General features: G+C 34.9%; 2 protein-coding genes across 6 annotated transcripts in view; one reads left to right on the top strand and one right to left on the bottom strand.

Annotated features, from left to right (window-relative positions):
- LOC108373927 (neutral and basic amino acid transport protein rBAT-like) overlaps positions 1 to 1,435 on the bottom strand; it is a 38,514-nt gene extending 37,079 nt beyond the window's left edge. Inside the window, exon 1 of the mRNA XM_017629893.1 lies at positions 1,374 to 1,435. Within this exon, the coding sequence (XP_017485382.1) occupies positions 1,374 to 1,397 (24 nt within the window). The 5' untranslated portion in view covers positions 1,398 to 1,435. The remainder of the gene's footprint in view (positions 1 to 1,373) is intronic.
- A 617-nt stretch (positions 1,436 to 2,052) lies between these two features.
- On the top strand, positions 2,053 to 20,279 carry LOC108373893 (mitochondrial basic amino acids transporter). Of its 5 annotated transcripts, none has more exons than XM_017629852.1 (5): positions 2,053 to 2,069; positions 2,288 to 2,671; positions 14,945 to 15,035; positions 18,915 to 19,376; positions 19,455 to 20,279. In XM_017629852.1, exons 3-5 carry the CDS (start codon positions 15,002 to 15,004, stop codon positions 20,084 to 20,086), a joined length of 1,128 nt encoding a protein of 375 aa, XP_017485341.1. In that variant the 5' UTR covers positions 2,053 to 2,069; positions 2,288 to 2,671; positions 14,945 to 15,001; the 3' UTR covers positions 20,087 to 20,279. The 5 variants fall into 5 exon arrangements, with proteins under 5 accessions (XP_017485341.1, XP_017485328.1, XP_017485319.1 ...); XM_017629839.1 differs by having other exon boundaries at positions 2,058 to 2,074; XM_017629846.1 differs by lacking the exon at positions 2,053 to 2,069 and adding an exon at positions 2,130 to 2,147.
- Positions 20,280 to 21,019: the final 740 nt, after the last annotated feature.

The following is a 21,019-nucleotide window of genomic DNA, read 5'->3' as shown; positions in this document are numbered from 1 at the left end:
TCTGCGAGCGGTGCCAACACACACATACATACATAGTACATACATGTTTATCCGTACAAATCCCCCCTGTGGGGAAAATCTCTAGTTTTGAACTGGTGCGCTTCTAGTACATTAAGAACTACTACTAGTTCGCGATAAATCTCTTTTGCATGCAAATAACTGGCGAATTTAACACAGCGATGTCATAGGAATTGGAAATTGTCCCCCGCTGCATTACCTTTTCTATAGTTCAGAACCAGTCCTAAATTCGACATATGGGATCTAGTTCGCTTTGCACCCATTTTCTATAGTTTCGAACCAGTTGTAAACGAAAAAAGTAACAAGATGTTTTCTTTTTGGGTTACCATGGTAGCAATTTTTAATTATTTGCAGAGAAATGTATTTTCAATCTGAAATCAAACTTGTTTGAATGAATGTAAATTAAATTGTGCATTTGAAAACACGTTTACATACCTTTGGCTGTAGATGAATTTGCAGAGGTGCTGACTGTTATTGGTTATATTCCAGAAGGTCCCAAAATGTTAAGATGTTAACACAAATTTTAGTTTTGTATTACCAAACTATGAAAAAGCATTGCGACGTGCAGACTGAAAACGTATTTGAACGAAAAACCCGCCAAGCAAAAATCTATTTAAAGTAAACAAGCCCCCCGCTGCATCCTTTTTCAGTATTTCGAACTAGTTCAAAATTCCCGATGGATCTAGTTCGTTCTGCATCCCTTTTTCTATAGTTTTGAACCAGTTCTAAATTCGTCATTTTGATATAGATTTCTAAAATTGTTTTTTAAAAGTACCACATATCGCTGCTTTTGAACTGGTGGCGATCTAGTTATATCGGACTGGTTCGTTTTTGTCGATAAAGATCTAGTACGGAACTACAAATTTGGTTCACCAGTTGGGGTTTCCCTACAGGGCCGTGCTGTGGTGTTGATGGATATTCAACATTTAAAAGAAAATTTATATGCTGGGTGTAGCTGAGTGCGCAAAGATGCTTGCCACAAGTTGTTGATGTCCGGAGACGATCGGGTTCGAATTCCACTGCAGGCAACATGCACATTATTTTTTTTTTAGTTTTTGTTTGATTATTCACTTCACGGATGCTTTTTCAGTACGAACGCGGTCATTTTATATATCGCGTAATTGAATTGAATATTTACCAATACAGTACTTTCGTTGACGTTTTAGTAAGATCAATACGTTTCTATTTGATTTTAAATTTTTTTCCCTCAGTGTATGCCGAGAAGTTTTTTTCTAAAGTTTTTCGTTCAAGGTCCATTACGTTGTGGCAGCAAGTTTGAGTTAACCGTTTTTCCTTCCAGCTTTTAAATCATTACGGCTTTCAATTGCGCGTGAAGCGCACCAGCAAACACTTACTTTCACACTGACACCTACAATCATGCGTTGTAATTTTCCACTATCAGTTTTTGGAAAAACAACGATCGATGATACTAACTGACAGCTGAGAGGCATCCATAGGTCGTGCGTATGTATAAGGAAATAAATACACTGTAAAAAAATTATGGAGCATTTCGGAGGTTTCATGAAATGCATAGAAAAAAAAGGCGAAAGAAAAGATAAAAATTATGATATATGACTAAGAAATAGTAAAATAAAGAGCTTTCAGATGTATGCTTTTCATACATAATATCTTATCAATTCCTTACCACAGAAAGTGAAAACACATAACTCCAAATTGTTGTAGACATTTTTAGAAATTTCTGATTACGCACGCAGGCGTATTATACGAGTACATATGTATTAGATGCTCTTACCCACTGATAACCTCAAAATTCGAACCAAACATGTAAATAAATTATGATTGTTGCTATAATATAATATGTATCATAACTGTACGTTAATTTCTATTTTTCGCGGATTATTTCTTGTGATTTCTGATTTCTAATTATCATTTTTATTTTTGCTTACAACACGAGTATTTGTGCTCTTCACTGCTTATCAGTTAAGCGTCAAAGTGAGAGTAAGTTTTCTGAATCTATGTAATTGAATTGGGTGCGCAGCTTCAATTAGGTCTGTGGTTCTGCAGAGCTAGCGATTAGCCAGTGACTTTAAGTCGGGTTGGAATATTGCTAACAAGCGCTATACATTTTTGATTTTTACTTCTTACTCAATTGTTTAAAAAACACAATAGTGAGATGGCAAATATTTTGTTTGAGCTCGGAGCCTTAAAACGCATTTAAAGTTTAGCGTTCTCACTCTTTGTTGTTGTGATCTTGAAGAAAAATTAAACTAATCTTAGTTTTCTCCAAAACAATTTTCATACCAAATAGCGTTCAGAAAGTTTGTGTTATCAGTTTAATGCGGAATATAATCCAGTGATAATTCGACAGCGTAGTTTGTGCATTGATTTCAAAAGTCAGTAAACATTATTCAGAATCCGGCTTTTACGTAGAAAGGTTTAAATTTTGTTCACCTACTATGAAATTAATTGTTTGTGCGCACATGGAAACGGTCAAGATTGCTTCTACTGTGATAAAGTGGAAATTGTGCAAATAAAAAATATTAATAAATAAATAAATAAATAATAACAAGCTCTAAATTTCTAAAAAAAAAATCTATTACTTCTTTTTGCAAATTAATAAAACAAAAACAAACAAAAATAAAAATCCTTGTAGCTGCTTACTAAATACTGAGATCGTTGTGTAGATATAAAGGTAAAACAATATTTTTAAGTTATCTTCAGGAAATTTTACCAAAAAATTATATATAGATACATATATATTAGAGGTATACGCCGCCGAGCCACGCCGCCGCCGCCGCCGATTTTTGTCATTCCTCACGCGCCGCCGCCGAGTTACGAAAATATCGGCGCGGCGGCGGCGGCGTTCGGCGCCTAAGCAATTTTGTACAAAATTTTCATGATGACATTGAAATACATCGTTTGAAGGAACTAAATACTACTCGTTTAAAAACACAATTTTACGAAATGAAAATTACTTTTTAAAGGAGTTTTTTTTTGCATAATTTGGGCCACAAAGAGCGTAACTCAGAAAAAACATAGTAACATATTTTTCGATCGAAAGCGTTTATTGCAGTTAAATTAGGGTCGAATACTGGTAATCTAACGATTTTTTCTGCAGTAGACAACTCTTTCCAATACTACAACAACAATAAAGTTACAACACATCAAAAACTTTAACGCCAATATCTCATAAAGCAGTTTTAACCGAAGCAGCTTCGGTTCATCTAGCTCATTCCATCTAACTCCTCAATTATTAGAGATAAAACAAAGACAAGTTGATTTTCCTAAGTATTTTTTTTTTGTGTATTTGAAACAGACTTTAAATAAAGAGCAAACACTTTTTTTTGCTAATTTTTACATTCGTAAGTTATTTTATTCTGGGGTCCCACATACGTATACAAGTAGTAGGTGGCTGTGTGAAAATTACGTTAGCATTCCTTAATGTTGGTCAAACCCCAGGAAGGTGGTTTTGCTCCCTCGCATCGCAACGTTTTCTACAAAGGGTTTAAGTTCCCCTTTTTGGTAAAATTAGTATTATTTTTCATTACATTCGGTTTTCCTTAGAAAAATTTGGCACTTAATATTTTGGTGGACATTTTAACCATCTATAGGGTTGCCAGATTTTGAAACGGAGAAAGGAGTACATTTATATTTTCGATAGAAAAAAAGCAGTACATGACATAGAAAAGAGTACAATTTTTTTAATTTTTTGTGCAATTTATTGTTACAAATTACCATTAATTAGGTACAAACAAACAAAGATATCTTAGAAATCTTTTTCAAAGCAACAATATATGTGAAAAATAAACAACTATATGGTTTGACTTTCTAATAGGGACGATTGTTAAAGAGATGGTGATCGAAGGGAGAGTGGACGTGGCACCTTTTCCGACCTTTTTGGAGAGGGCATGAACCGCCATTGACAAAAATGTTACTCCCGACCACCTAGGGCCCCTACGGGACCCCTTACAAAAATTGCCAAAAGCCACAATTTTCACTTGCGACCACAGTATTTTTGCGTAGAATTCGGTTCTCAATGACCGCCCTTATAGGAAAGTTCCCCAACTAAAAACTAAAAACTACAAAAGAATTCCTCTTCCTGAATGTATGACCATTTTTTTTAATTTAAGCCTTATAATTAATTTAATATTTTTCTGATTTTTATACCCGAGCGTCCTGCCCCTAAGGCTATGCTTACACCTTTTCACTATCACACTTAACTTTGCTTACTAAGTAGTGTTTGCCACAATATGAATGGCAAAGTACAGCGCGCAAAATAATAACTGTCGCACAGGTTTTTTGAAAAATAAAAGGGTTCTTTATAGATTTGTTTTTTTACTTGGTTTTAAAATTTTAATCCTGATTTGTATTTGCCAGCTTTGGGAGATAAGTACATGCGGCACGAACCTCTTTTTCAGGTGTATTTTTTCTTAGATTTTGTATAAAAAAAAGAAAAAAAAACCTGTATAGGGTTGGTCGAATGAATGCCCTCCTAGTCACCAGTTTCTAGCCTTTTCGATTGCTGAGTATGAGGCCTTATGTTGGACAAAAGACGGGGTATAAAGGACCCAAATGGGGGAAATTAGCCTATGGTTACAGAAGATATGTAATAAAGTAACCGACGAAGACTTGCGCTTTTCTCCCAAAGTGTTTACCGCCGGTAAACCCAAATGAGGGGTAAAATTTAAAAACAAATTAATAAAATTGAAGTAAACTCTGTGGACAATTAACAATAAACTACTTTTTCGCAAAAAAAACTGTGCAACAGATATTATTTTACACCCTGTATATGATAAAATATTAATAGCTGGAAAAAGGAGTACAAAAGAAGTACAAAGCTAATAAAGGAGTACATTTCCAGATATTTTTTTTGGGAGTATAAGGGAGTACATTGCAATAAAAAGGAGTACGTTTACTCCTAAAAGCAGTACGTCTGGCAACCCTAACCATCTATAAGCCATTTTTTTAAACAGTGGGTCAAAAAGACCCGTTCTGGTTCGAGTTTATGGGTTAAACTTTTGGAAAAAAGTAGACCAACCTTTTTTTCAATATGTAATCCGCATAAAATCGTAAGAACTCCGTAATTTAACATAACGGTTTATAAGAATATTGCAAAAATTTATTGATAGCGACATAAATTATGCCAATAACTTAACTTTTAAAATTTTTTATTTCTTTAAATTTAAATAGTACATACGGATCTGTCCTGCAGAAAAAAAAATATCAATTGATAAAAAATAACCCAGTTGTAGTTAGCTTTTTTGCGGGATTTCTATAAAAATATATAACTTGTAGTTAACTACAAAAAGCTAGCTTGAAACTAGTTGACAAGTAATGCATGAGTAATGAAGGATATTGTTTTCTTTAAACGCGTTTTGACAAACGCGTTGAGGACAAGTAAAAGGAAGATCGAAATTTCATATTTTCATTTGGGACCACCTACAGCAGAATATGAAAACAAATATGAAATTTAATAAAGTAAATAAAAATAAAAAATAAAAAAAAAATTTGTTGTTTTTCCTATTGATATTTTATGTCCAAAAGTAGTTAGTTACAAGTTAGTTACATCTAATGCAGATGTAAACTACCCTTGACTATTTCGCGGCCATCGCCATGGAAATATAGTTAGCTTTCGTCAAAGAAAATATACAGATAATAAGTGAATTTTAGCTCCTTCCTAATCAACTTAAAGTTAGCTTATAGTTAGATACATTTCCTGCAGGGTGTAGGGAACATACAGAGTCATGTGCATATGTATACATGTTCGTCCATCGTAATTTAAACTTCAATGAATAAATTAAATAGAATTATAATCTGAATTGGCATGGTGAATGCCTAACGCTGACGAGATGACATGATAAGATTAGTAGCCTCATGGCTCTTTGGAATCTACCTCATGGGCAGTAGCGCCGGCGTTTCTTTTTGAAGTTGACCACGCCGCCGCCGCAAGGCCTGTCGGCGTAAACCTCTAATACATATGTATGTAAAATTGGCCGCTGTGGTGTAGTAGTAAGCAGTGCGCGCTTCCACTCCGCAACGCCTGGGTCCAAGTCCTGGTCAAAGCAACATCGCAAAAAAATATAGAAAAAAGGTTTTTTTCTTAACAGCGGTCGTCCCACGGCAGGCAATAGCAAACCTCCGAGTGCATTTCTGCCATGAACAACAGCTTCTCATAAAAATACAATGGCCGTTCGGAGTCGGCGTAAAATTGTAGGTCCCTCCGCTTTGTGTGACAACATTAAGACGCACGCCACAAGTCGGAGGAGAAGCTCGGCCACACACTAATGTGTAAGCGCCAATCTATTATTATTATTTTATAAAAAGAACTCTTTAAATGAAATTTAAAAAAATCAAACATTTTTCTCCAAAAATTTAAACTTTTTAATCTACATATATCTTTTCAAGGGATTGTTGTTAGTATAAATTTTGAGTAAAATTAGCGTTCTTAAATTTCGAAATATCGAAGTTTCAAGCATTTCTGAAATTTACCGTTATAGAAAAGTGGGCTAATTTTTTTCAGATTTCAATCATTTTCAACGTTTTGCTTTTATGTGGCAAGCACAATAATCATACCGAGTTTGGTACAAATTGATCGAACGGATACTCATATATGGTCATAAGTGGGCTGGGTCCCGCCCATTTTCCAAAATTTTATTATAAGCGTATTTTTGCTAAAGAATTATTGCAAACATCAACTTTGAATACATTAGCTTCAGTATTTACTGATTTATCGAAGCTTTCGAATTTCTATAAATTACCGTTATATGGGATGTGGGTTTGGTTAGTGTCCGATTTATAAAATTTCCAGCCGTTTGGTATACTTTGTCAGGACCAACTGTGCCAAGTTTGATATAAATTGGTGGAGCGGTTCTCAAGATATACACATGTAAGTGGGCTTGGCTACGCCCTTTTTCCAAAAAATTTATAATATTCTCATTTTTCGCTTAAAAGTTATTGTAATGGTGCATTTACATGGTATTAATCTGTTCATAAGCCGTATGAATTATCCTATAAAAGAAGCACCAACTCTATGAAGAAATGAATGAAAGCGATATATGTTTAACAATTTTGACTTATATATTTGGCAAGTATTTTTTTGTAAACCACAATTTTTTTGTTATTTTAAGGCCTTATGGAAAATTTTAACAGAAATATTAACAAAAACCAACAAAACCAACAACCACATGATCTAGTGAATTGCAGCGGAAGAGCTGCGCTTGATTTTAGTTGGCTTAACAAGTGAAATAGTGGAAATAAGCAACAAGAATTAACAAGGCGAACTTANAGTGCGTAGGCAACTGGCTGAGTCAGTGGGATCGTCGGTTCGAATCCTACTGAAAGAAGTCTGATGAGGAAATGTGGTGATTTCCGAAATAGCTATCACTTCTACCATTTTTTCAATTTATTGTTGCTTTTCCACAATAATTTTCATCAAAAAACGGTCTCAAGCTCAATAAAATTTGTTGAATGTAAACAAATAAAATAGAATTATTTTTTGCTTGCTTCGAAACTAAAAGCTTTTTTTTTTTTGTTAAATGTGCTTTAAAAGGGACCTACTTCCAATAAAGCCTTGTGGATTGCTATTTTTCCATATTTGTAATGCTTCCATTTAAACATCTTTCTGGAAAAACAGTTTTTTGTTCAGAATTGCTTGTTTACGAAACGTTTGGCATAAGTTTAAATCATAGCGATGCCCTTTTCTTCCGTTTCTCAATGGATTTTTTTACTTGAAAAGGCACCAAAATATGTAAGCAATACTTCTACATATCGTCGTTTAAAGTACAAAACCGCGCATCAAGAAAATGCAAAACCTCGTAAGTGAGCTTGCCTAAATTTTATAGGAGAGTGTAAAACTTTTCCTAATTAAAAAGGGTTCTCTCTCTTAAACTTAATTGCCTGAGGGCTTGATGCCCGAAGCTTCCTTCCGGTGACAAAATATCTTTTTTGGCACAAATTTCAGTTTCGAGGTTTTGCAGAACCACGACAAAGGACAGTTTTACGCCGACTCCGAGCGGCAATTGTATTTTTATGAGAAGCTGTTTCCATCAGAGAATACACTCGGAGGTTTACTATTACCAACAGAGGGGCAACCGCTATTAGAAAAAATGCTCCACAGCAGCCGCCACTTTACATATCGATGGCTGAGTAGAAGATCGACCTATCTCGGCAGCCAGTTCGAAAACGCCCATCTGTGTAGAGCGCATAGGAAAGCTGCTCTGAATAGCAAAAAAAAAATTTTAGTCGGATTTACTAGAGCGCGTCAGATTAAGGGCCAATTTCAAATGAATATTTAAATGGCACTTAAGTTTAATTGTGGATTGTTGTTTAAATGCCATTTTACTTTCGTTGGGTTTCGGATCAACTTTGTTTAAATATGCCCAACAATTGGCAGCACTGCTGCATGTTCCTTGAAATTGCTGTTGCATTTGCTTGTTTGTTTACATTTTGTGCTGAACAGCTGATTGTTTTTTGGTGGGATTGATTAAACAACCTACCAATCAATCTTGGTTGTTTGGTACAAACACAGGGTTGCATATCTCATATTTAAATTGCCAATATTGGCCATTTAAGTGCAGATTAAATGTATGATCTGAAAATGAATAGTAGAAGTTAATCAATTATCTCTACTTGGGCCTAAGGAATGGTGGGTTAATTAAATAAATGCTGAAGTGTCGATTTCAATAATCTGACGATTTGATCGTGAGGCAAGGGATTGGGAGGGTCGCAAACTTGCAAACGTAAAACGTTACGTTACGTATATGTATATACGGTTATGGTTATGGTATGTTACCACTAATCGGGCCTTATTTCAATTGTCTACTGCGGCCCATCCAAAGGAAGTCTGATGACAAACAAAAAATTACTTCTACCTTTATGAATTGTTGTTGTTTTACCAAAAGAAATTTTCATAAAAATGGCTATAAGCTCTACACATACAAGATTTTAGAAAATTAGTCTGCCGAATAGTACTAGCAGAGGTTGCTTTGGGCAAAGATCGTTATTATCTGCATATGTCAATCAAGCACTAAGTTATTTACAGTTATAGGCTTACATATGCAGAGAGACACGTGTGAGTGAACTAGACATTTTACAATGCCAGTCACGATGCAGTCGCATGTTTATGGTATTGCACAATTGGCATACGGCTTCAGTTGTTCATATATAGCCTTTCTAGATATAAATCAAGAAAAATACGAAAAATTTGCGTAATCGGTTGATTTTAACGCATAGCTCCCATGCAAACCTAACCTCGAAAAAGCCTTAAAAACGCTAGTATTTATATTTATTAGTATATAGAAGAAGTTTTCAGGTAATTGCAGCTCAAATGGATTAGATCCTGGGCATATAAATAATTGGTGCTATATCACGACACCAAGATCGTTGACGAAAAAAAAGCCGCAGTCGAATGAATTAAATATTAAACGGTCAAAAATGTCAGTTTCTTTAAATTAAATAATTACATATGTGACCTGGTCTACGGAAAGGGAGCTTAGGTGTCAAAAAATCAATTTTCACTTTTTGGTTGATTCGGATGGAAGATGAGATGATTTTCACTTTTAACAGCTTTTTCACAGAAAACTTTTTTCGCACGTAAGCTCCCTTTTCGTAGACCAGGTCACATATGTAATTATTTAATTTAAAGAAACTGACATTTGTGACCGTTTAATATTTAATTCATTCGACTGCGGCTTTTTTTTCGTCAACGATCTTGGTGTCGTGATATAGCACCAATTATTTATATGTCAAGCGTTATACAAGGTTAGCATTAATATCACCGATGACATTTAAATCTTAGGTGGATTTTTATATCAGAATCTCATTTTTGTGAAAAGTGCAGTTAGAGGGTATAATTGAATATAAGCCCTCGATATGTAATTATAAATAGTAAAAAAAGTATATTGAAAAACCCCTTAACCCTCAATAATATCAAATTGAGACCTGTATAGTATTTTTGGTTCTTTTTGGTTTCAATGCAACAACGAAAAATATTTCAAAGTAACAACGAAATCTATCATTTAGATTAGATGATTAATGAGGAAAAATATATACTCGAGAGTTTCATGTTAATGGCTAAATAGCACCATCCTGAAGGGGGATGGAATTTTGACCGCGGGAATTAAGGCCGCCTTCTTATTTGTTTGGCTGCCTATTTTCATTTTTTGATTGCGGCCTAACTTCACTTGCCAAAATGAATTATTTCCGCGCGGCCTAATTTCTTTTTTTCATCGCGGCCTAATGTCACCTGCCAAATGAATTATGCCCGCGCGGCCTAATTTTATTTTTTGATCGTTTTTGATTGGCACAATTGAATTATCCGCATAAAATCACAAATAAATTTTATTTTCCATTTGGTCGACAAATCAAACCACAAAATAAAGAAAGGTGTTATTCTTCGGCAACACAGAAAGGAGAATTCTACTTAGTGAGGGTTATAATCACTGAGCGCGGCCGATGGCCGCCTACGCAGAAAGGTGTTCTCTATATGTATATCAAATTAAAGGTAATAACTTGTACTTTCTAAATAATATAAATTTCATTAGCATTAATTGTGCATTTCTTTTGGAAAAGTTTATTTATAAAATTTTTTTTTTGGGTTTTTTTGCTTATGCCCCCGTGGCCTAGTTTCATTTTTTCATCGCGGCGTAATTTCCCTAATCAAAATGAATTATGCCCGTTCGGCCCAATTTCATTTTTGGATCGTGGTCTTAATACCCGCGCCCATAATTCACGGAGCCCGCCCTGACGACACCTTTTTTTGAGTTTAATATAGTGGCATATTAAATAACATGACATATGGGTATTTCCATACGTCTCATACTTGCCAGTCGTACGCTTCAATGAGATACAAACAATGAAACACATTTGTTTTCTTTTACGTTTTACGTACCCTTTCATAGCGCATAATTAGCTCTATATTTAGCTGAAAAACGTAAACAATCGAACCGCATGGTCCTTAAATATAAACAATTAAAGAGAGTGTCGTTACAAGACAAAAAAGCTGATTTTTGCTTTTCTTACAAAATCGCAAAACTCTGTGAATTGTGGGCTTTCCATAAAACTTGTTTTAATATGGTTTGGAGTAGAGATGGGCACGGGCCGGAATATTTGCTGTCAGCACGAACTCGTGCGGTCCTGGGCGTTCAGTAAAATTTCATAAAAGCACGAAAAGGCACGAAAAGGCCCGTTGCTAATACTAAAAATTTAGATGAGCTTTTGTTTTTATACAAAACATAATAGTACATATTTAAAAATCTTTTGATAAGAGAAAAGCAAAAAAAGAAATATTTGGAAACCGATAGAAAATATATGATACTTAGTAGTTTTGTTTACATACATATCTGTACATAAAATACCTTCCACTTTTTCTACTTCCCAGAAAATATATTATAAAAATATAATAATAATAATAAAATTTGATGTAAAATATTGATTCGGCCCGTGCCTATCTCTGGTTTGGAGTAATTCTAGTTTTTTTTAGAGTTTTTTTGAATTAATGCAACTGGTTTACATGTTGCTTTTACAACCCCAAGTGTGAAACGTTACGTGACGTGGCGTCACATGACATAAATTTCCATCGTTATATTTTTGTTAATATTTCTTTTAAATGAATTTTTAACGCAAATAAAACATGCATTTTAGGGCGAATAACTTCAGCGCCAATTCAGAGTAAATTTTTAGGAAATTTACGATTTATTATGTTTCAACTGCATACGCCAAATTCGAAACAAATCGGACCATAAATACGGGTTTTCAAAATATCTCGACCTTGGCGCCACCTAGCAAGACCATTTTACGCAAAAATTTGTCTACTTACATAGCCCGTATATATTAAAAAAAAAAAAACAGACATATGCATACAGACATATTTGTTTTAATTTTTTTATATATACGTATATATGTACATACCAGGGATGTTGCGAATATTTGCCTTCGCATTCGTTATGGGAATGATTAGCATCATTTTACACATTCGCATTCGCATCAAATGATACGAATGTTTTGCAAATCTTGTAAAACCATCACAAATATAATTTTTTTCGCTCATGTTCCGTTGTACGCCGCGACGCACAGTGGGACGTCCCCATATAAGCTGCCGCCGAAAGTAGAAACCGTACTAGAAATTCGCTGAAATTTCGTATATGCGTTGTTCGGCACTTAGGAATGAAGAAATGTGGAAAATAATAAAATTCAACGCACTACCACGCCCACAGCTCTTGTGGGCGGAAATAGTAAATGTTATCCGATTTTGATAAAATTCAGGGCATATGCTGGTTTTAACGAGAAAAGCTTGAATCTCAAAGATCGTCAAAATCGGTTTACATTATCGTCCAGTAATTCTAGAAAATCAGGCGCAAATTAAAAAAAAAAATCTTTCTGATGAAATTCGGTTTGCCCTGGTCGGCTAAGCCAAAATTTTCCAACTTGGCAGATAATAAAGTATTTCTTATTACGGCGCCCACCTCCTACACAACCTTTTTGCCTCCAATTACTAAATTTTATGAATTTTGGAGAAAATGAACAGGCACATTTATTTTATTTCTAAAGGAGTTCCTATTTCTTCATTTTAAAAATGACAAAACGAAAACATTACAATACCTGCATACTAAATTATGTGCACGATATGTATTTACACTGAAACTTTCAATGTTAACTACATTTTATACAAAAAAAGCTGAGCTGAGGCAAGCAGGACTCTTGCCATCGAAAACGGATCTAGTCCAGAGGGGCTGAATGTTGTTTGTGATTAATAGATTGGCGAGTCATTCTTTCATTTCCACTTTATATCGCATATTATTCATTTTATGTACATATCAGAGTCTTTCCTTTCAGCTCTACAATACAAATTCAATAAATTTTACAGGAGGTGGGTCTATAAAAGGAAGAATAGAAGTTGAACTGGCAGTTCCTCGCAGCTGGAACTATATGAGATATGACACGCATATTTAATGTTTACTTATCCAAAGCATAATTTAGCTCGCTTCCTAGGTCCTTTTTAAATATCCCTTTTTAAAGTAAGCACTCAAAAAATTTTACACTCACAAAATTATGTAGAATTTCAAGGTAAACTGTTTTATACATTTCAAAAGATTTATAAAAATGTTAAGCAATGTTTGACCCCAGATATATTCAAAAACTGCTCATTAATCAGATTGGTTTTTATATACATATCTGCACAAGTGGAAAAAGTAATTCAAATTACTTGCGACAAAATCAAAATTGTTTCTTACAAATTTATTTTTTCGCATTGCTACTACTTTAAGCTCGTGTCATGATTGCAAATTTTTATCAAAAATTATTTTTGGTTTGAGTTAGCTGGATATTTTGCTATGCATCTGCGTAATTACTTTTTCAGAATTCGCTAATCCGTTTTAACTACTTTTGGCCGCTGTAGTCCCATAGTGCGACGTAGATATATGTATGTATATCGTCGTTTAAAGTACAAAACTCACACAAGGTCCTGGCTCAACCCTTATCCAATCGTCTTGAAGTATACTAGCCAGAAATGCGATTGCTTTATAAAAAAGAAACCCCCTNTTAAAATATTTAGGCAATCAAAAGCTCCCCGGGATTCCAGTAAAATGAGTTTTGAATGGAGCACGATATGTTCGCCTTATATCGATATACATTTATACGTATGTAAGTATATAAAAAGTATGCAAAGAAATTTATAATATAAAGATAACTACGAAAAATAAATCGGTAACGAAAAGTTCAACAAATATCTACCAAAATGAGAAAAAATTTACCTTTTTACCAACCCAAATTTTTTCTACCAATTTTGGTAACAATTTACCAAAGTGGCAACCCTGCCCCCTATGCAACTTCACATACGCGGTTTTGCATTTTGTTTATACGCGGTTTTGTACTTTAAACGGCGATATGTATGTACGTATGTTTTAAATACGTAACAAGTTGGCCAAATGTCTTCTTATACTGCATCCGTTTCAGTCGAACTTTTGTTTCCGAGGGGTCAATGCAATAATATAATACGAAGACATATCTACTGGCTTGTTGATTGTCTAATTCCTCAATTTCCAACGATTCTCTATTAGTGTACAAGAACTCACTCATACTTGGCAATGATCCCGAAGCCAATTTATGCCATCTTGATACGATATGTCTATTACTTCAGATTCGTCGGTCTCTTAAATTCACTTGGACTTATTGACCAATCTACTTATGTTAATAATGAAGCATTTCAATAAGATTTAGAGACATTGTCAAGAATATAATTATGCCTATACTGCCTCGACCTCCAACAGAATTCTAAGGGCAGTTGATGCAGATTCACATTAAGCGCATCGGTAGGACGTGACTTAATTGCTCCTTTAGCACCTGTATAAGCTGCTCGCTGAACGCTGTTTAGTTTTCTGGTGTAGTATTTCTTGTCCAGCGCTGGTCTCATAATGGCTGTATAAATTCAAATACCCACTTTTGACTTAAGTCTCGAATTTCTACTGAATATCCTTTTACATTTATTATAGGGCCAAGTGATTTATAGGGTGAAAAATTATTTATTTATTATTTATAATTTTATTTTTTTATCTACCATGGAGTCCAGCAACTCCTATGAGTGCCCATTTTGGTTCATATCGTTGGCCTCTGATCGCCGCGAGGGAAGTTAATACTGATCACGTTTTCTTAATAGACTTTCTTCACCTGTATTTGTTCATATACTGGTATTATCCTCTCTTCTAATGAGACTAACTTTGTTTGTCTAGTGCAGATTTTAAAAGTAAAGTATTATACACAATCAGTTTGTTTGGGTGATTTTTTCGATTTTGTAGTATGGGGAATCCATTTCTGCACTTATATTTTTCTTAAAACTTCCACCAGAGGCCGCAACATTTAAAATGGTTTCTGGTAGAAATGACCCGCCCTGATGTTCATCCATAATATTCATACATATTTGTTTCGATAGTATTAAAAAAATATCCTTTATACAACATTTACTTCTTTTCAGGCTCCTTCCGAGGGTGTACAACATATAGTTCCTGTAAACCGAACACAGATAGCGAGGATGGCTTTTGATTTTGTTGCGGGTTGTCTTGGTGGTGAGTTGAAAAAGCAAATAAAAAGATAGACTTCACAACGAGACTACGATAGACCCATAATGCAAGGCACACTACGCTCTGATTGACCCCTGAGTTGTAGCTAGAGAAGTATTTAGAACGTTCCAACAACAGAGCCCGTGAACGAGAAGAAACCAAGCGAGCGGAGTATACATAATTTCTTTCAGTGGGGCTTGCCGCTATTTCAGCTTTTATGATTAGAAAAAGATGTCGAAAACTCCGAACTGGTTGATTGGGGACCTTAAATTACCAGGGCTCTTTTATTATTTATTCGTTAGGTTACTCAATGGTTATCTAATCGGTATTATTTGCCCGCGTACTCATATGTAGCGGCAAGCTTCCTTCTCTTCCTTGAACGACTTTAACATTGTCCTCCGAGTAGAAATACTTAGATGTCGTTTTATATACCAAACTGAGCTGGAAGGCAAGCGTCGAGATAGACTACACAGCTTTTTACACATGCAAAAAGATATTCCTACGGTGCACAGTGGGGCAAAAAAGGTTGCTGTGAACAAATGGATTTCGAGAGCTTAAACATGAACCGACTTCAAATTTCTTTTTTTTTTTAATAAGATATAATTAAATTTCGCGTCAATCTATCCGTGCCGCTTTTTTTAGAAAAGCTCTAATTTTTTATTTATTTATGTTGAAAAATGAAAGAAACAAAATTTTTACGTTTGAATGCTTCCACTTTTTTGGAAAATACTTGAAATTAATTTCAAATGCCTGCAATTATTTAAAAAAAATTCTCACATTGGAATGTGTATGTCATGCGAGAAATTCAGTTTGTACGGGAGGAGCCACGTCCCCTTTTTCAATAACTCCAATTTTTTCCCATGAGTTTGGCGTAGATATTATATATCTCTGTACTAAGTTGCAGCACTCTACGATGAATACTTCAAGAGATATGTTGTGTGACAACTTCAGTTTGTATGGGAGGTGCCACGCCCCCTTGATATATCGAAATTGCTTTTCATCTATTATCATCCTTGGACAGTCCGGAGTCGATGTCCAAAATTTCAAAGATATCGGTACAGCTGATCTCGAGATTTACGAACAGAAAAAAAAACCAAAGAAACGGCTTTGAAAAGTAATACATTTTGTAATTAAATGTATCCTATAGGAAAATATTTATGAATATTTTTTTTAAAGTAATTTCAAATATTTTCCAAAAAAGTGGAAGCATTCAAACGTAAAAATTTTGTTTCTTTCATTTTTCAACATAAATAAATAAAAAACTAGAGCTTTTAAAAAAAAATCGCCACGGATAAATCGACGATAAATTTAATTATCGCTTATTTAAAAAAAAAAGTTACATGAAATTGGTTCATATTTGTGCTCTCAAAATTCATTTGTCTACAGCAATCTTTTTTGCCCCACTGTTCGGAGCGTTAGGAAGTTGACCAGCACTAGAAAAACAATACAATGTCAATCAGACTATGTCTATACTACCTAGATGGATTTCAGGAAAAACTTTCTGCTAAAGTTTATTTCTAGACGTGATTGGAGTAAAGGCAGGATAATCGAGGAGAATTCCACTGAAATCTATACTCACCGGTATCAATGTTCAAAATAGTCAGAGATCACAAATGCACATTAAGCTGGACGGTGGAGTCAAGAGCTGTATCTTTCTGTATCTGGATTCCAGGCCGTAGGAACACATACGGAAATGAGTGAACTGACGAATTGGTTAAGGCCGGTGCATCTCTTGATGAAGCAGAAACAAAAAACTGCCCAGTCGAACTAATCAAAAGGCAACTGCACTTGCAATTTTTACGTTGACTGATACGCGTTGGATCAACGCCTTAAACCTACAAAACTGTGGGCGTACCCTGTTGACGTTTGGATGTTTTTTGTGTAAAAAATTACGTTTTTTAACCTCTCAGTAATTTTTCTTTGTTACTAAATCTTTTAAGTAGAACTGATTTTGAATTATTTTCTTAATAAATCTTTACAATCTTTGTGTTTTGCTGCAGCTGCTTCCTCCAAAGTTTTTTTTTTGGATCCGAGGACTAAGGACCCTTTGTTTAAATGCTGGTTGTGTAAACACTTGAGGTTACGAGGCTTGCTGTAATGATGGAATTGCACCATAAAAGCCAAATCAGGTAGAGCCGATCTATTGCAGCAGGCACGCTCGCAAAAGCATCAAAAAGCTGTGCAGCATAAAACGTCAGAAAAAAGTAGGCGACTTTTTTAAGACTTTATTGAAAATGTACTGAACGCAAAAAAGATTGAAATATTAGGTCCATTCAATAACTTTTCCAGTAAGTACATGCAGCGAGAACGTAAAAGAAAAATAGACAGTAAAATTGAGAGCAAGAGAAAATTTTCAGAAAAAGTTTTTGAACGCAAAACTAGTAAAAACTTGCAACTTAAGCCATTTTGACACTTTCTGACGGTTAAGTTTTGGCGCGCAATTTTCTTTTTAATTGGGAATAGTTCATAAGTCATAAAAGTAAAAATATATACAATAGTTTTAAATTTTTTATCCATATTTTCATTTCACTAATTATGTTTCATCAAATCATCCTCTTAAACAGTTTGTTTACATTTGAGTTTGAAACGTAACCTTACTTTTGGACTTCTGCAAATTCCTGCTAGTAAAATTTTTACTTGCAAGAATTTGCAGCTCTCTCGGGTTGTTACGCTCTCGAATTCGCTCCCTCTTGCAAATAGTTTGGGTAATTGAATGCATTTTCAGTAAAAACTTGCAAGTACTAGTAACAATTCGTAAGAATTTTTTGATATTGAATGGACCTATTGCTATGCTCCTTCTTAGCAGAATGTAATTTAGCATTTTCGACAACCGATCCCCTACCCAAATTTCTACAAGAAAAAAAATTAGTAAAAAACAACGCGATTATTTAGCCCCTTTAAACTTACACATTGTTGCCCTGAAATTTAATGGGCTAAAAAACCCGAATAGAAAGTTAAAAATCTAGCTGAAAATTTGCAGATTGTTTATAATTTTTGCACAATTTTTGCGGATTTATATTTTGTTTGTTAATTACNAGAAAAAAAATTAGTAAAAAACAACGCGATTATTTAGCCCCTTTAAACTTACACATTGTTGCCCTGAAATTTAATGGGCTAAAAAACCCGAATAGAAAGTTAAAAATCTAGCTGAAAATTTGCAGATTGTTTATAATTTTTGCACAATTTTTGCGGATTTATATTTTGTTTGTTAATTACCTTGGCTTTTATGGAAAATCAATAAACATTAAATAAACGAAAGAGAAACAGCCAAAATCGACCAAAATGTTGATGACTTAATCAGCTGATCACAAGTGTATGTATAAAATGATTTTTATATTAACGATCTCAAAACAGTTTACAATGAGCTTTAAATGTGCTCTGTCGAAATGATATTTTAATATGCCTTACGTAAATATCGAGCCCTAACCGCCAAAATAACGTAAGCGACATTTTTTTCAAAATTTTCTTTTTGATGCAGAAATGTATCTAGATGCTCTAGGAATTAACACAATAAAAGTTTAAATAAGAACACTTTTTTGTACATTCATTTGAAAAAGACGTTTTTGGGTAGGAAATTACGATTTTTTAGACCAAGAGGGACGTTTTCTCATGTTGAAGACCTGGCAACACTGATAACGGGCATTGGCCATTGCCGAACATGCGGCCGTACAACCCCCGGTGCCGTAGCGGCAAGCTAGAGGAAAGTAAGGAAACGATGCTCTCAGCAATAGCTGGGTCCTGGGCATGACCAACCAAAGACTTTGGAGCTATGGACTCCACTAGGGACTAGACGATTCTTAATGACTTAACTTTCATTTCATCTATATTCTTCATCTATCTTCAATAAAGCTCTAATAAATAATATTCTTCTCTCAACTTTTTTAGGATGTGCAGGCGTTTTAGTCGGTCATCCATTCGACACAGTTAAGGTTCACTTACAAATGCAAGATGTTAAAAATCCGGTATACCGGGGTACATTGCACTGCATATCCACTTTAATTCGAACCGATGGTGTGGGTAGTTTATATCGAGGCATGTCCAGCCCACTGATGGGCATTAGTGTTGTAAATGCCATTGTCTTCGGTGTTTATGGCAATGTACAACGTCAAATGCCGGAGCATAATACATTACATTCACATTTACTAGCCGGTGCGGTATCTGGCTTTGCACAAAGTATCGCCTGTTCGCCAATGGAATTAGCTAAGACGCGTATGCAACTTCAACATCTGAATCCGAAAGCACCACAATTTCAAAGTCCATTCAAATGTATAAGGCATATAATAGCTACAGACGGGTTTAAGGGAGCATTTCGTGGATTGGGTATGACAGCGCTGAGGGATGTACCAGGTATGTACATAAATAACATGTAATAATTTTCTATTCACAAATATAAAAAAATACAATTTCACCACAATTTCTTCACAGGTTTCTCCGCATACTTCGTCAGCTATGAGTGGTTAATGTCGTTGAGAGAAAAGCCAAACGTGGCGCATGCTCTTATTGCCGGCGGCTTGGCCGGAATTGCCTCCTGGCTCGTGTGCTACCCCATAGATGTGATCAAAACTTTATTGCAGGCAGACGGAATGCATTCAGCGCCAGTGTATAAGGGCGCCTGGAACTGCGCGGTAAAGAATTATCAAAAGGATGGTTTACGCTTCTTTTTCCGCGGATTCACATCGACCATAATAAGAGCATTCCCAGCGAACGCAGCCTGCTTCTATGTGGTTGCGTGGATTTTGGGTTTGGCAAAGCATACCAGCTTGAATGTGGAACTACAAACAGCAGATCCATTGGCCATCGCAAGTGTGCATATAGCTGTGGATATGCCACTCTCCTATCTGCATAAGTACGAAAGAGAGCGGCAGGAAGTACGCGAGAAACGTTCGACTATGGTGAGAATATTGCAGACATTGGGTGCATTCAATGAAGCTGTTTGTCAATCTGATATTGAAGAGCTGGCATCCGAATTCTATCCCGAAAATGATAATGATTTTAAATATTATGTGTTCGAGGATGAACGTTTGACAGTGAAAGAACATTTTGATGATAAGGATTAATGTTATATGGTTCGTAATACTTAGCTGACTAAATGTATGTATGTACGAGTGATATGTATGGATGTATGTTTAAAGAACACACTTGGACATACATAACTGTGCATACACAAATACTTAGTGCTAAAGCATAAAATCGTCGTCTGTAGGTAGGAACTATGTAAATTAATAAACTTGTTTTAAAATAATATTTTAAGTTTTTATAAAAGAAGGCATTTATGTATATACTTTGGAAGATTTTAGTGAAAAAAGGGGAAATAAATAAAATAAAATAAATTATTTTAAACTCCAAATCAATACCTTAATAACTTAAACTTTCATTTCGAAAATAATTGTAAAACAAATTTTTTTTTTCGAGTCTTCCTCGATAACGAATGGGAAAATGGATAGTATTCGATTCGAGAACTGGGCTAGGCCATTCTCCAGCAAAACTGAACCTTCGGTATCCAATGCATTTTCCCTTCGTTGTGAATTCGAAATCCAGCCCATTATCGAATTAAAATTTTAATGAGAGAGATGGTCATATAATGCTCTTTAAGGATCAACTGGATTTCATGTTCTCTCTTTTTTTCCAAGCCATCTCGGATGTATTTCCAATATACGTTGGAAAAGTAAAGGTCTAATTATGCATATTTCGCATAACTTCGCACAGCTAATTGTATCAGTGCAATAAAAATGTAACTTAAGAAAATGTGAAGCGAAATGTAAACTCACAAGATCGCTAAGTTTTTAAAAGTTCTGCTAATTTCTGGCTAATGGAATACATACAAAGTACACAGGAAATTACAGTTTGAAGTTTATGCCAGGGACGTGAACCGGATGAAAAATTTGGTCGGTTCGGTTCAGCGGTTCGAACCGTTTTTGCACTTTTGGATTGGTTCGTCAAATACTTTTTTACATATCTTCTGTAAATATAGGCTGATTTCCCCCATTTGG

Source organism: Rhagoletis zephyria, unplaced genomic scaffold, assembly GCF_001687245.7.
Source record: "Rhagoletis zephyria isolate East Lansing unplaced genomic scaffold, Rhagoletis_zephyria_1.1 Rzeph_scaffold_00085, whole genome shotgun sequence".
Classification (NCBI taxonomy): Eukaryota; Metazoa; Arthropoda; class Insecta; order Diptera; family Tephritidae; genus Rhagoletis; species Rhagoletis zephyria.
This window is presented reverse-complemented; position numbering and strand designations above follow the sequence as displayed.